Raw genomic sequence first — 14,973 nt, 5'->3', positions numbered from 1 at the left:
TGGCTCATGAGATAATTACCCACTGAGCCGGTGTGTATGCAACTGTAAGCTGAGGCAGGGGTTCCCTTCAGGTAGCTCTCTCGCTCAGGTCAGTGAACAGCTAATGACATTTAGAAGCAATAGGATGAAAGAGATGGCAGTTGTTTGCAGTCAGCCGCACACCACCTTTGTCTTATTGTCTGCCGTCTGTCTTAATCTCCCAGCCACCGTTTTCACACCACAAGGAGATCATGTTATTAGATCCCCTCCCCTGGCTCATTTGTCATCCTGCAGCACCACTCCTCCAGAGAAGGACTGCAGGAGCTGAAAAAAGAAAACAATATAAACAGGCAGGAGGCCACAACATCAAATGTTCATCATTTACAGGCCCAGAGTCTCTTGTATCTTCATTGTTCTTTCAGGAATCACACCAGGTTAATATGCTTTTTCTTCTCTGCGCCACCCCACCCAATTTCAAGAGGTTGACAAACTTCAGCCTCTCTTCTCTCTTAGCATATTGTTTTGTTTTACACTGTACCCAGCGCACTGCATCCTGCTACACATGCACTCAATCATCCCCCACCCCCACTTTCACCATCCCTCGCTACGGTAAAAAGTATTGTCAGTGTTCACAGTTTGCTGTCACCGCCTCAGTCACATCTCTTTAATCTGTCCTCTTTGAGCCGGCTTGGTTTTCGTGCTGCCGAGGCACAACTAATTACAATAAACAAATATGCTCAGAGCTGCCTATGAAAGGTTCGCATAGGTTAACAACTCTGCTATAAATGTTAAATGAAGCTTAAAATAGGATCGTATGGCGTACAGTTGCCATAGTGATCCTAGCTGTGATTCTTGGTGTACTTTCTTGGTTGGTAAAGTTTAAATTAATCTTAGACACAAATCTGTGATACAGAGAAGAAATGAGTGATTGTTTGGTGCCCCGAGGGCCTCTTTGATGTCTCTGTCATGTTTGTAGCTTTTTCTATAATTACTGCATCTTTGTGTTTGTCTGTCTTTGTTGTAATGAAATCTAACGTACTGCCGCTAATGTTATTCTGCATTAGACACATGCAGTCACCCTTTAACGATCCCCTCCGTACTCACGTCTCTTTTTACTTCTCTGTGTCCTCTCTGCTTCTCTCTGGCTCTCTCTTTCAACAGGTGGGACAGTCAAAATGATGCGTAGGAGGTGAAGCATTGAGCCGTATTGATGGATGTGTTAACAGACAGCAGTCTCACATCGATGGTGAAGACTTCAGAACCGGAGAATGCAAATGTAGTGGAGGACACAGGTGAAAACGACTCACTTTTTTCTTCGATTTATCGCTCGTAAACATAATATTCATTAAACGTAACTTCTTTTTGAATGGGAAATGCACATAAAAATGTTAATTTTGCCTTTTAATTCTTTGAACTCTGCTTTGAACATTTAGAGATACGGGGTTGTTGACCTAAGAGCAGAAATTAAAATTTTCTCCAGCATAATCAAGCATTTGTTAGAATAAATGAAAGCCTAATGACAACAGTTTCTCTCACAACATCTTAAAAACTTTGAGAAGACAATTAGTATTAGGACATACCATGGAACTGGCTTTCTCAAATTAGCTTTTCACCCTCAGTTTTAAGCCCTTTGACAAGATATGGGGAACGTGAAACACAGCCAGTCTTTTTAAATGAAAAGTGGAACAGAAACATTAAATGAAGCTTTTTAAGCTATTGTTAATCCTCTCTCTGGATGCTTCCACAACTGAGAAATATGACATCCACCTTGTCTTATAAAAAGGTGCAAATGTGAAAGAGGGTGCAGCCATTAATTCTCTCACACTCATTCACATTCATTAGCATAAGTAAAAGAGGGTGTGTGTGTGTGTGTGTGTGTGTGTGTGTGTGTGTGTGTGTGTAAAGTGCTGTTTATTCCGATTATTTGTTTATTTATTAGCATGCGCTGCCTCCCTGTGAATTCTCAGTGATATAAACCATGCATGATAATATTCCCCTGATGTAAACTCTCGATATAAAACACAGTTCAAGTTAATCCAGGTATGTCTGCAGTGTAGTCCCTTCTTTTTACTGGACTATAAGACCCACTGATGCTACACTTTTTCAAGACTTATTCAGCCGCTACCTGCTGCCCCCTAAAGTTTACCTCTACCAAGCACCACTGATCCTGAGATGAGGTTTATCTTAGTGTTTCAGCTCTGGTCAGGCTCAGTGGGCACTGACTGGTCCCCACTGTGAGAATCACACAGATTATCCCCAGCACTAGCCTGTTCCTTAGGAGACACTGAGACGAAAAGAGGATGGAGAATGAGAGTAGGAAAAAGATCGGTTGAGGAAAGGGTGAAAGCGGCTCCATTGAGCAGGAATAGGGAAGCTCTCTAACGAGGATGGCCATGAATCATGCTGCAGTTACTCACCACTTATTATGAACATCCTGTACTGGTTGGATTGATTTCCCCCCACCATTCAAAAAATGTCATATAGTGAAGATAGAGCAATAGGTAGCAAGCAGCTTCTGTGGCTGGCCTACCAGCTGGATGAGTGAACGCCCCGGGTGGCTGAGCTGCAGAACGGCTAGCTCGGCATTTTACGAATGTAAAAGCCTCCATATAACAGGGATAAGGAGCAGGGAAGTTGGAAGGGAAGGAGATAGTGAGCAGAAAATGCAGGAAAAGGGGATGGAAGGGGTGGGGGGGTGGGGGGGGTGGGAGTGAGGAATGATTTCAAAAAGCCATTAAAAGGAAGAAAAGGCCATGTCAGCTGTTTTCATTTGCATTGTACTTTATACTGTGATATTTGAGCTATTTTATTCCCTGGGCTACATGGAATGGATGTATGAGTTTGATTCTTGGTAATATCAGGAACAGACTGTCGCCAAAGAGGAATATTCTTATATTTTCTGTTTCTGCCCCGTTTCTAAAGTGACTGGATTGTAAGTGAGGAGAGAAAAAGCGTGTGTGTATGTGCACGTGTGGCCGTGTGTGCATGTGTGGCATCTGACACACTAATAGATGAGGCCACAGACGCCAACTTGTCTCTCTCCCCGTGCCCATGACCATGTCCCTCGGCATGGGCTCGTCGCCCCGCAGAGCCGCCTGGCACAGAGCAGCTCGGCCTTACCTCAGGTGGATGGAGCCCTGGATGTCATGGCTAGAAAGATAGACGAGACTCCGAGAGCTCCGAGTGCTAACTGGTCTGGTCTGGTCTGGTCTAGTTTGGCGGTGGTCGGGCTGTCTAGCATGGCTGGGCTTGGCAGAGCCGGGGATCAGAAGATCACCACCCCCTGCCAGCAGCCGGGGTCCTTCCATATGCTCAGTGGTGAATGTCAATGCCAGCTTGCATGAGCAGTGTCACATCCAGCCTCGGTTTCATTCAAGGAGAACTTCTCCTGATAACACAATTACAAAACTGCAGCTGTGTTTGGATGATCTCAGACTGTACGAAGCATGTTTTTTATTCGTATACGAGCTGCTCTCTCTGTAAGATAGATATTGAATTCTGGCAGCAGCAAGCATTTTGGATGTTTATCCTGTTTACATCTGCCAGCTCAGATGCAGTAGTAACATTATGCTGTACTGTATCAGTGAATATGAGGCTGCTGATCCCCCTTTGACCTCTAATGTCAAACTTGATTTGTCATCTACAGTCATCGCTGTGAGACCCTGCATGTGTGTGTGCATGGGTGTGTGTGTGTGTGTATGTGTGTGTGTACCTGTCTGACTGACTGATCTGTGGCACATTTTGAACAGCTGAAGAGCTAATGGTCCAGCTGGAGACAGATGGCCTCTCGATAACACTATACCCCCAAGCCAATACTCACACTATATCACTCTCCCTCTATCTCACACACACACACACACTCATACATGAACACACACATGCATCCACGCATGCACACTCTCTCTTTCACGTACACGCACACTCACAAACACCAGAAAGTCACATGCATACACACACATTGGATAGGATAGATTGTTAATCCATTATAAACCCTGAGGAAGCACAGTTTTCAATATGAGTTTAATGTTTCACAGTAATTTTGAACAATCTTTTGGCAATATTAGGTGGCAGCTTAGGATTCATGCGAACACGGGGGGATAAAGGAAGTTAATTTCTCCCCTTTTTTTTGTGATTTCCCTCTTTCTGTGGCTTTGCTTCTTTGTAGGGCTAATAAAAGAGATAAGTAATCATTTCTTTATATTTGCCTTATCTATGAGTGCTGGAAAATTACTTGGTAGATTTGAGGCACTGGCACTGTTTACATATAATTCCAAATAAATCCAAATGAATTGTGTCCACGCCTGGAAAAAAATATATATATATATTATCATTTATCATTGCAGTCGTCCTGTACTCCTCTCTTTACTCTTGTCAGACATTGGAATGCGGCTCAAAATGTAATACTGAACAGAAAATCCTTGTTAAATGTAGAAAAGGTCCTGACTCTCCACAGAGAACATGTGTCAGTAACATGCTTTTGCTCTGAGGTCATTTTGGCTCACAGATTGAAGGGAACTGATGGCAAACGCCTCGCTGTGATGCTTCTGCAGCCTCTGACAAGTTGCTGCTATAACAGCTCCCTCACTCCAAGAGGAAGAGAGAAGATGCATTATTTCTCCTGAGGATTTTTTCATTAAGGATGACAGTAGCACAGTTGTATGCTTTTAGTAGGCGTTGCGGTTGCTCCAATGTGTCTGCAGGCCGTAGACCCAGAGAGATCTACTCTCAGAAATTCCATTACCTCGTTAAATCGTTCTCAAATTATATCCATATTCAAAGATTTACTCACCATCAATACAGCCATGTTGAATACTGTTTGTTAAGCAGTCTTCCCCTCAAGCATTTATCAGTACCTCAATAACAATTAGGTGCATCCATTCTAAAATGGTTGAAGTTGCTAGTTAACCTCCGTGAACATATTAATTGCTGTGGTATGTTTTTCAATTTTAATTTGTTTTTCTGGCATGATTTTAAAGAACATGTGTGAGGCAGCAGCTTGGGATTGTAGAGGGAGGCAGGTGTAGATGATATTGGTTATACAGTCTCCAACATATGGGCCTGTCGTGTCCCATGTGTACGTACCTGCCTCCGCTGCTGTCATCTAATTATGCAGAGCAAACAAAGCTATCTGCCTGCTGCTACAAACCCGCTTCTCTGGGTTTTGATTGTTACTCATCAGATGGATGTCTTCAACTGATTAAGACATTGTCACAATCGACCTGAAGAAAATCACCAAAACCTACTTCCAATTTAGTCATTACTGCTATTGTTGCTTCCAATCTGTGTAATTCTGTGCTATCTTGTTACCTTAGAGCTAAGATGGACCCATGTATACAGATGAAATGCTAAAGGCAGGGGGAGGTAATGTGAGATGACTGCATTAATCAATGCGCCTTGGCATTGATTCTACAGGTCTGTGGAACTATACTGGAGGGATAGAGCACCATTCTTCCAAAAGATATTCCCTCATTTGGTGTTTTGATGATGGTGATGTAGAGTGCTGTCTTACACGTCGGTCCAGAATCTTCCTTAGGTGTTGAAGTTTGTATTATTTAACAGTGACCCTTTCCGACGAGTGGATCCAAACCATGCCAGCCCCCCCCCCCCCCCCCCCCCCCCCCACACACACACACACACATACACATACACACACATAGACACAGCATAACAGAGCCACTGGATGACCTCGCTGTGGAGGTCAAGCATTCAGGCCTGTACCACTCTTTGGAATGCGCTACACATGGGCTCGTCCACTTGTGGAGAATATGGTGAAGGATGACTCATCTGACCATATTACTTTTTTCATGATCTCTGTAGCCCAGTACAGATGGTTTTTGAACCACTGAAGTCTCAGATGGGCATTCATCTTTGTAATGAGGGGTTTATGCACTGCAACCCTACTATGATATCCCTCTCTCTGTAATTGTTCTTGCTGACAGTCTGATGTGCAGTGTCGACCACAATTTCTGACTACTTACTGATGTCTTTCCCATAGATCTAAAGGCAGATGTCACTTTACTCACTGTTCCTATTGAAACACCAGCCAGTTGAACAGTCTCTGTGGCTGAAGCTTCTGTCGTCCTTGCCGATGAACCCTCTTTCAAAGTCACTCAGATCTTTTCCTCTTGCAATCTTGATACAAATCAGAATTTACTGGGCCTTATCAGCATTTTATACATGCCACAGAGCATGACTGGGTGTTAATTACTTAATTGTACCATGTAGTGCACCTGTGCAGACACATCTGCATGCGTTATGTTTATTATGTGTTATTTCTTCAGGTTTTTCCTTTAATTTGTCACCTGTCTGTATAGCCATAGTATACCATAGTATCACTGTGTTATTACCATAACGAGTTGATTGGTGGCACTGACATTATTTTCAGTCAGTGAGGTAACATTTTGGGGTGACTTTTCCTACCTCTATCTATGAATGAAAGCTTTATTTAGCACAAAATTCAAACCATTTATTAACTACTATCTCATAAAATAAATGTTTCATTGAAGTGTTTCCATCGTTCACTAACACCCACTTTCAGGACACTCAGTTTTTTAGAACTTTGCATCGTTTCCTTAAAGCACATAATGAAATTGCTCATTTTGTTGCACCGAAATTGAACAAATTCATTTCTAGCAGCTCTTTGTCACTTTTATTTATGCCACCATGTTAGCATAACATGAAGCAGATGACTCCATCTGTGAGTCACCTTCCTCGTGTTTTATGTGTTCTGAGAATTTGGCAGGAATTTTTATGGCTGTGTTACTTCATGCCTTGTCTAGACTTTTACATTAGAACATCAAACAGTAATGGGTAAGGAGTTTGTCCTCACCCAACTTGACATCGCTAATACCTCTTATTCAATCTAGTACCAAAACTGAATTATTAATGTTTAAGACTGGCATCACAAAATGACATTTTGAGCTCTAGGGGGTTAATTGACACTAATTGCATTTCAGCAGCCCAGAAGAAATGTCAGTGTAACTGCAGAACAAAAACAATGTAATTTAACTTAAGACTTACAGTTCAAAGACTTGAAAGAGCTGAAATCTTTTTTTTTTTTCCCCCTGCAGGGGTATGTGAGCAGAGTGGTGATCTGAGTCTGTGCGGGCTCGTTGATGCTGCGCTCCCTCCATCTTCACCTCCTCCTGCTGCAGAGACTTCACAGCAGGCGTGCCCAACAAACCAGAGGACCACGCCTACATCGCCAACCCTCCCCCTGCCCCTTGCCACTGACTCCTCCCTGAGCTTGACAACGGCCCCCTGCCCTCCCTCCGATGACGCTCCAACTGTAGTGCCCCACCTTCACCACACTCCCACTCCCACATCACTTCCCGCCCCAGCTGTAAGCTCCTGGGCCCCAACAGGAGATACCCAGAAGACTTCCCTTCTGCTGCCTGTTGCCCTCCCTTTGACAGCTACAATGATGGAGCCTGGCACTGTCTCTGCCCTGACAGAGGAGTGTCTTCTTCAGCCTAACCGCACCTGCCTTGGCTGCTTCATCGAGACCCGTGATGCCACTGACCCAAATTCCATTCAGAACCCGCCCCATGCCCCTAACACCAACCCTGACACAGAGACTGGGCTAAGTGTAAGGATAGGGGATGTGAGCAGAGAGGACTTCTCTGACATTAACAATATCAGCATCCAGTGCCTGAGCCATGCAGGGGAGGCAGTGAGTCACTATGGGGAGCAACTCCTCTCTGACCAGCTACTTAGCTTTCCTCTGCCGAAAGCCCCAGGTGAGGGCAAGAGAGTGGATGGAAACAAAACAACAGAGGACTGTGATGACCCAGAGGATGATGCAGCAGCTAAGAACTTGTATGAGGGACTGTTACTGGACAAAGTGAGCGGAGAGGAGGTTCTGCTGGCTAATGCTGGTCAGGACTGGGGCTACTTTGAATCCTTCATCAGTGAGAGTAAGATGGAACTGCTGGACCTTTGTTCTAAGAATGAACTGTCAGTCAACCTCTTCTCTGAAGAAGATGTTGACAATCTGTTCGATGATGAGGACGATGATTCAACTCTAAGCAGCGATGTCTGTTCGCTGAAGATTCGTTACGAGTCTTTCCAGGACAACATGAGGGAGAAAACAAATGTGCTGCAGGAGGAGACACAGTTCAACTTCTTCCCTAGTGTCCTGGCCAGCTGTGCCAAGAAAGAGGAAGGAGCGGGACTCTTGAGACGGAGTGCTGAGGAGCTTCAGCCCAAAACTGATGAGCTCATCCTGGAGACAGTACAGGAAGGAAAGACTGGGGACTGCAGTGGCAGGAGCCCCCCTGATGGTTCCCAAGGCTCACCCATGTCCACTCCCAAAGTCAGCTACCTAATGGACTTCAATTCTACAGAGGAATCAGGTGAATTCAGTGATGACAGTTCCTGCACTGGCTCCTCCTCAGACACTCTGCAGGAGGGCAAGTTTAAGAAGGGCCACTCAAAGAGATTACTCAGCCCTTCTAACCCTCTTAACTATGGTTTGCGCTCCAAGCGAAAGGTTCGATACAGTGATGATTACTTATATGACGTTGACTCGCTTGAGAGTGAGAAGAATGCAGAGAAAAAAGAGAAAGCTCCCTCGGGTCAAAAAGAGGAGGAGGATGTAGACTGGTGCCCTAAAAAACGTCGGAAATCCTGCCGTAAAGAGCCACCAGTGGTCATCAAGTACATCATCATAAACAGGTTTAAAGGAGAGAGACTCATGTCAGTGAAACTGGGCAAGTTGGACCCTGTGGATGCTACTGTGAGCTTAAACACAGACACAGTGAGCAAATATGAGACACTGGCTCCTCTGAAAGATTTCTGGCAGGAGAGGCAAAGAGAGAGACAGGAACAGCTTAAGCTGGCTGCCAGAGATAAACAACAACGCGGTTTTCATCTAAACGGACGCCATCATCGCCCTTTTAATTCTAGTCATCCCAAAAGGAAATACAAGATTGCAAACAGGCTTAAGGTTCAGAGGATTCACACTGTGGAGCAATCAGCAACAGCACAGGGCTCCCCTCTCTCTGATCGGGGCCAGGGAGGTGTCACTAAAGAAGAGGCCACCCCCACGGTTGGGGGAATAATAGCAGCCCCAGGCCTCCCAGTGACATTAGACACAAACTCCATCACGCACACAGTCACAGCCAAGAGCCGCTCCCAGGAGAGGGAGGAGAGGGAGGGGAGGAGATTGGGAGGAAATAAAACAGTCAGGATAAGAAAATTCAAAAGCGAAGCCAGGCTGAGGAGCAAGAAAATGAAAGAGGCAGAAGGAGAGGAGGGCAGGAGCGTGACAAATGAAACGGATGCCTGTGTCGCTGCAGCACAGATTGAGGACCCTACTGCTGGGTTAGGAGAGGCAGGCATTAGCTCAACTACAGTCAAACCCCATTTCTCTGACAATACCACCACCCCTCACACATCTGAGGAGAAATTCCCCTTTGTTTCGTCCACCTGCTCTCCTGACAAGCCTTCTTCCTCAGAGGAGGTGGAGGCGGGTGTCCCTGTCATCCCGGGGGGCTACCTGCAGACCCTGTTAGATGCTACAGACTCCTCCAGTGGAGCAGCTATCTCTTATTTCCCCCAGCAGCCCTCCAGGCAGCAGTATCCTCTGGGGCTATCCCTGGAGGAGAAACAGTTTTCTTCTCTGCAGCTCGCTCAGAGCTGTGTCCTCTCTCCTCCCTCTGAGTCGGAGCTCCAGCAGTCTCCCCAGAACTGCCCCAGCTTCCCCCAGATGTGGCACCCGCAGCTCTGTGCAAGTCACAGCCAGAGCTTTGGGCCCGAAACCCCTGAGACTCCCATCTTACCCAACAACTTCCCAGCTGCTGTGCCCCTGAATGACAGCCTGCCAGTGTCTAACTACAGCCAGCTGAGCCCTGAGGCTGACAGGCTACTTTATGAGAAGAGCTACCTGACTGAGGCTGGGCTACAGCCTGGGGCTGATCTGCAAGTGTGTCAGTCTGCCTGCGTGGAGGGCCAGGTGCAATACCAGAGAGGGTCCCTGTGCACAGACAATGGCAGGCTCATCAGCTATGACTCAGTGGGCTCTCTGTCAGCCTCCTCCAGCAATTACAGCTCCCTCAGCCTCAAGTCTTGTGAGCGAGAGGGTGAGGAGGAGGGTCGAGATAGCTTCTTAGCTCATTGCAGTCCTAAAGTGGTGATTCAGCAGAGTGTGGACGCCCTTACACCACTCAGGGAGTCCTCAGACCTGCTGGACATCTCCAACTTCACCCCTGACAAGTTTAGACACTCATCACTGTCAGAGCTTTCCCCTCCTGAGACCCCCAACCTGTCCCCCCAGGTGGTGGGACGTGAGATGAAGATGGCAGGGAATGTTGGAGAATACCAGGATGTGAATGATATGGCTATGGATTGCAATAGGGAGGTAAAGTGGAACTGTGATGTTATGCAGCAACAAGAGCATACAGCAAATGCATACACAGTGGAAGACAGCCAGTTTCCACTGCACAACTTCAACAGTCAGGATGTGTTATGCTTAGATAAAAAGGAGCTGGGAGTTACAGAATTTGATGAACAGACTGATGAGATGTTGGCTGGTGCGAAAAGCATTAAGTCAAAGAGGAAAGGCAGTTGCAAACAGACAGCTGCAGGACAGAGCCCAAAGAAAGTCCGGGCTCCTAGAGCTCCTAAGTCAGACAAGGTCAAGACGCCCAAGCAGAACTCACGTTCCACCAAAAAGATAAAGGCCATGTTGGAGGGTAAGGCAGCAAAGAACCAGGCAGGTGGTTGTGGCACAGGCCTGACTGACAGTAGTAGCACTGGGGACTGGGCTGGCACCGGTTGGTCAGAGAGCAACAGCCTGGTTGGGGACGACCAGAGAGAATTCGAGGAGCCCTCCAATATTCTGTCCAACATTGTATCTGGCATGGCTGAGGTCCAAAGGTTCATGATGGCCTCCATTGAGCCACTGTGGAATCCCATGTCTGAGGCCTGCATGCCCTCTGAGGCCAATAGCCTCAACCTAAAGACCCTCAAAATCTTGGCAGGCACAGAGGCTGACCTGAAGAAAAAAGGAGCAGTGCTAACAGGGGCTGGGAGAGGCAGAAAGGCAGGGGGCAAAGGAGGAAAAAACCAGGCCAAATTCAACCCTTCTCATCCGCTATTCCCTCAACTAGCTCTGGGCTGTAACATGTTTGATAAACCCAACTTTATTAACCCTGGGCCTGCACACAAAAAGCTGTACCGCCACAAGACCAGTGCAAAGTTCCCTCGGATTGAGACACTGAAGGGGAAACGAGCTGAGAGAGACCCAAATAAGGACATAGCACTGATGACCTCTTTTGAGAAACTGAGGTAATATTTTGTTATCAGCTGCTGTTGCACCCCCTTCTCACTTCCCCCCACTACCTGCTCAGCCCTCCCTCCCAAGCATACCTACACTGACGCTATGCCAGAGCTGCATGAGTACTACGTTCCCCCTGACTACTCCCACTTCCTTTTAACCCCACTCCTGACGAGGAAATTAATATCTGCATGAAAAACTTCTTGTACTTTGCAAACTACCTATTGAGTGATTGTGTCAAGCTTGATTGAGATTTGAAACGACCATGGCTGCATTTTTCTTGCTTTTGTTGTTTCTGCTTTGTTTGTTCTTCTTATAGTTGTTTTTGTTTTACTTTTGTCTGAAAAAAAAAAAAGAATAAGCCTTGAAAACAGTTCTGTCGCCTTTATGAGGAACCTTGTTTTTGTATTTTCTCAGCAGAACTTGCTCCCCTGAATTATGTATTTATTCCCCATTTCCCTAAAGATGTAGCTATATACACAAATGCATTGAGTGACATCTACGCACCCCTCCTCCTCATCTGTTTTTGTATGCAGAATATGGATGTCCTGTTGTTGCTGTCCTTCATACACTGCCTGGCTCATTTCAAGAGGGAAACCTACGATTAATGAGCCCTATTTAAGCCCAAGACATCTTGAAAACACAAGATGGGACCATTTTGTATTGATGACATATCAGACGTTGTCGTTTTTTTTCCCCCCTCAAAGTAGGAATGACTCCCCATTTCCTTTTATCAAGCATTTCTTTTTCTTGTGGAGTTTAGAGGAACTGGTAATCTAAATTTACATTTTTACGCCTTGCAATTCATAAAAGCTCCACCCTCAGAGTATTTTTGTCAATGTTGTTGTACAGGGACATGCAATATTTGCAAAAAAAAGATGATTATAATCTTAAAATCAATGTGCCAAAAGTAACAATGCTGTGTAAATGACCTCTTATATATGTGTGAATATTGGCTGTTCCTCTTTTCTATCCATTGGAGTATTGGCTGCTCGGGTTGGAGACTCCTTACAGAGACTTGCCACTACAGGAATTCTTTATTTGGGACTTTTCTCTCTTCTCTGATGAAAGGCACCAACAGCTGGCAGTGGTACACCGCCACTCACAAAACCAAATCAGAAAGACTCTGAATTCTCCTTGTTTCCCCCCACTTTGTTTGCCAAATTCAATTTACCTCAACATCGCCTGGCACTGAGAAGCAACAAAAGAGAGGCAAAGGGGAGATCTGCTCTGAAGGCTACTGTAGAGGAAGAAGATGAAAAAAGAGATGTTCAAACGAGCTTTCTCTGGACCAAGGAAAGTGTAGTGCAGATGTTTGAGGGTAAGCAAGCAAATTATTTGTCAGTTGGGGCTGTGCCTCACTGAATAGCTGTTTTGTACTGGAAATTCAAGGCAGTTTATTACTCATAGAGATTCTGATGCACGCATCAGTCGTGAGTGAGCATTGCATTTTTGAAGTTAGACTTAATGTGAATGTGAAGGCAGTTTTCAGTACAAATGGAATCAGTAATCTTGTAAATGAAGGAAAGCATGTCTTTGCATTTGCTCCACATGGGAATCTTACTTCTATGTTACCTGGAACGGTAATTTAAACAGTAATTTTTCTTGACATTCTCATGTAATTAATTTCTTGACACTGCCATAGTTTAAGTTGCACCTTTGGTGTATTTGACTCTCTGACTAATTTGGTTAATTTTTCACATAATATCTAAACTGAATTCTTTCTTTTGAAGGTTCTTTAATGTGCCGTCTTTGTCACCTCAGTTTTGATGGGTCAGTATTTTGGCAGAAAATATTGTCACCAGAAAATCAAGGCCAAACAAAGGCACAAATTGAAAAAAAAAAAAAAAAACAAGCCATTGGTGCTATCTGATGCAGTGTGTTCCCAGAATTATTGACATCAATTACTTTGTTCTCACTCACTGCTTCACTATCCTGAAATAAACCCACCTTTAAATGAACCTTACAATCATGTTTAATTGGTTATAAAGGTTATAAAATGCTTTTATAGATATGTACTCAAACAATAGGCGTATATTTCCCTCTCTTTTGAACGTTTAATTTTCAAACAGCAGTAATTACATGAGACTGCATGGAGATGTGCGGACAAACTGAAGCTCGATGTAAAAACAGGCCTTGTCACACTGGATATGGTAATTCTGACGCACAGGTGATAGTAATTGATTGCTTGTATATGGCAAGAATCATAATCAGTCTTTCTCTGTCTCTTTTTTCTCTCCTCTCTGCCATGATCCTTTGTTTCTTTTCTCCAGTGTATCAGGGTTAGGACCAAGACAAGCTGCTGATGGGAAGCTCCACATGGGCTGCAAGCCCATTTAGTCTGCCTTCTCTCATTTCTGCCTATTGTCAAATTGAATGTACTTCTCTGAGTTCATATTTTTTTTCTTTTTTCTTCTTTTTGTTTTTAAAATGTGCCACTGTTGAGCTGCCTCATGTTAATGGTGCTAAGAAAGCTGACAATTGTTTTCTTTTTTTGGGTTTTGTTTTTTGTTTTCCCAGAGTTAACAAAAAAGAAAAAAAAAAAAAGAAATGCAAAATAGATTAGGTACCTAACCCTCTTTATGAATGTATATTACAATGTTATGTTTGATGTATTCACTTCATGATTCTTTGACATTGATTGGAATTACTTTTGCTCTTTTCATTAAAAGATTACCGAGCTTTATATATACTGTCTAGAGTTGTTACCAGAAGGAATCTTAATGAACTCTTGACACTACAAAATCTTGTATATTTTTTGTGTGCCAATTTGTAACATATTTTGTAAGTGTATATTTTTCTTAGAAAGTGCTGTGAAGTATTTGTGTGTGTGTGAGTAACCTTTTATGCGCCACTATGGGCAGTGGAAAGGATATACAATGACAAGTTTCTGGTTTTAAAAACCAAAATATGAAAGTATCAACAGAAAACTAGAAATATTTACATTTTGTTGGGAGTTTTGTAATAAGAACATGATCTTGTTGTGAGAGTGTTGTGTTACTGTGCAAAACACAAATAAGCAAAGAAAAAAAAATGAAAACTTGGGAAAAAAAAATATAATTTGTGAACAATTTGCTGTTTTATAGATTTTCATGTAAATTATTTGAGTATTATTTTGTTTTTTGTTTTGTTGTAACTGTTGCAAAGGTTTTAAATATTTGTGATCAAGCCTGTATGGTGATAATGTAATATTGGTAACTTGCTGAGTTTTGTAATAATGTTTATGGAGTAAATATACAAATTAAAATAAGATTTTGAATGCTGCTTTCTGAAGAGAGTTGGGTTGTGTTTTTTACCGCCCACCTGCTCCTGTAGCCAGTAACTACAGCATAAACAGTAAACAAAATCTCCACACTCTTAGCTTCTCTGCAAAGAAATTCAGTCCATTCAAAAAAATAATTACAAAAGGGTTATAGCATGCAGTTTTATGAAAACACTTGAATACATTATTACAAACCACTTATTGAGATGTACGGAGTGACGTCTAAGTAACATATCTGTTAAGCAAACACCCTCCACCCCCATCTTTGTGGTAATACTACAGTAACAGTAACAGCAAAGAATATAATTTGTTATATTCAATGTTTGTTCTTGCCACAAAATGTGTACATGTAAATACAGCCTTAATAATTCCAATTAGTCTGTCCTTATTTGTCATATTGGAAGATTCTTGGATGAAAGGCATTTTAATTTCTGCACAAGTCTGGCTTTGGCTC

At 43.7% G+C, this 14,973-nt stretch overlaps 1 protein-coding gene across 2 annotated transcripts in view; it reads left to right on the top strand.

Moving 5' to 3' along the window:
- The window catches only part of nexmifb (neurite extension and migration factor b), a 50,650-nt gene extending 36,129 nt beyond the window's left edge, over positions 1-14,521 (top strand). The window contains exons 2-4 of one of the 2 annotated variants that reach the window (XR_013077533.1): positions 1,141-1,271; positions 7,050-12,578; positions 13,531-14,521. Coding sequence is in view for 1 of the 2 variants with exons in the window: in XM_076738415.1 (XP_076594530.1) it covers positions 1,190-1,271; positions 7,050-11,272 (4,305 nt within the window). In the remaining variant the exon portion in view is untranslated. Of the gene's footprint in view, positions 1-1,140; positions 1,272-7,049 lie in introns of both variants that reach the window. The other variant, XM_076738415.1, reaches the window with a different exon arrangement.
- Positions 14,522-14,973: the final 452 nt, after the last annotated feature.

This window comes from Chaetodon auriga, chromosome 9, assembly GCF_051107435.1.
Source record: "Chaetodon auriga isolate fChaAug3 chromosome 9, fChaAug3.hap1, whole genome shotgun sequence".
Lineage (NCBI taxonomy): Eukaryota > Metazoa > Chordata > Actinopteri > Chaetodontiformes > Chaetodontidae > Chaetodon > Chaetodon auriga.
This window is presented reverse-complemented; position numbering and strand designations above follow the sequence as displayed.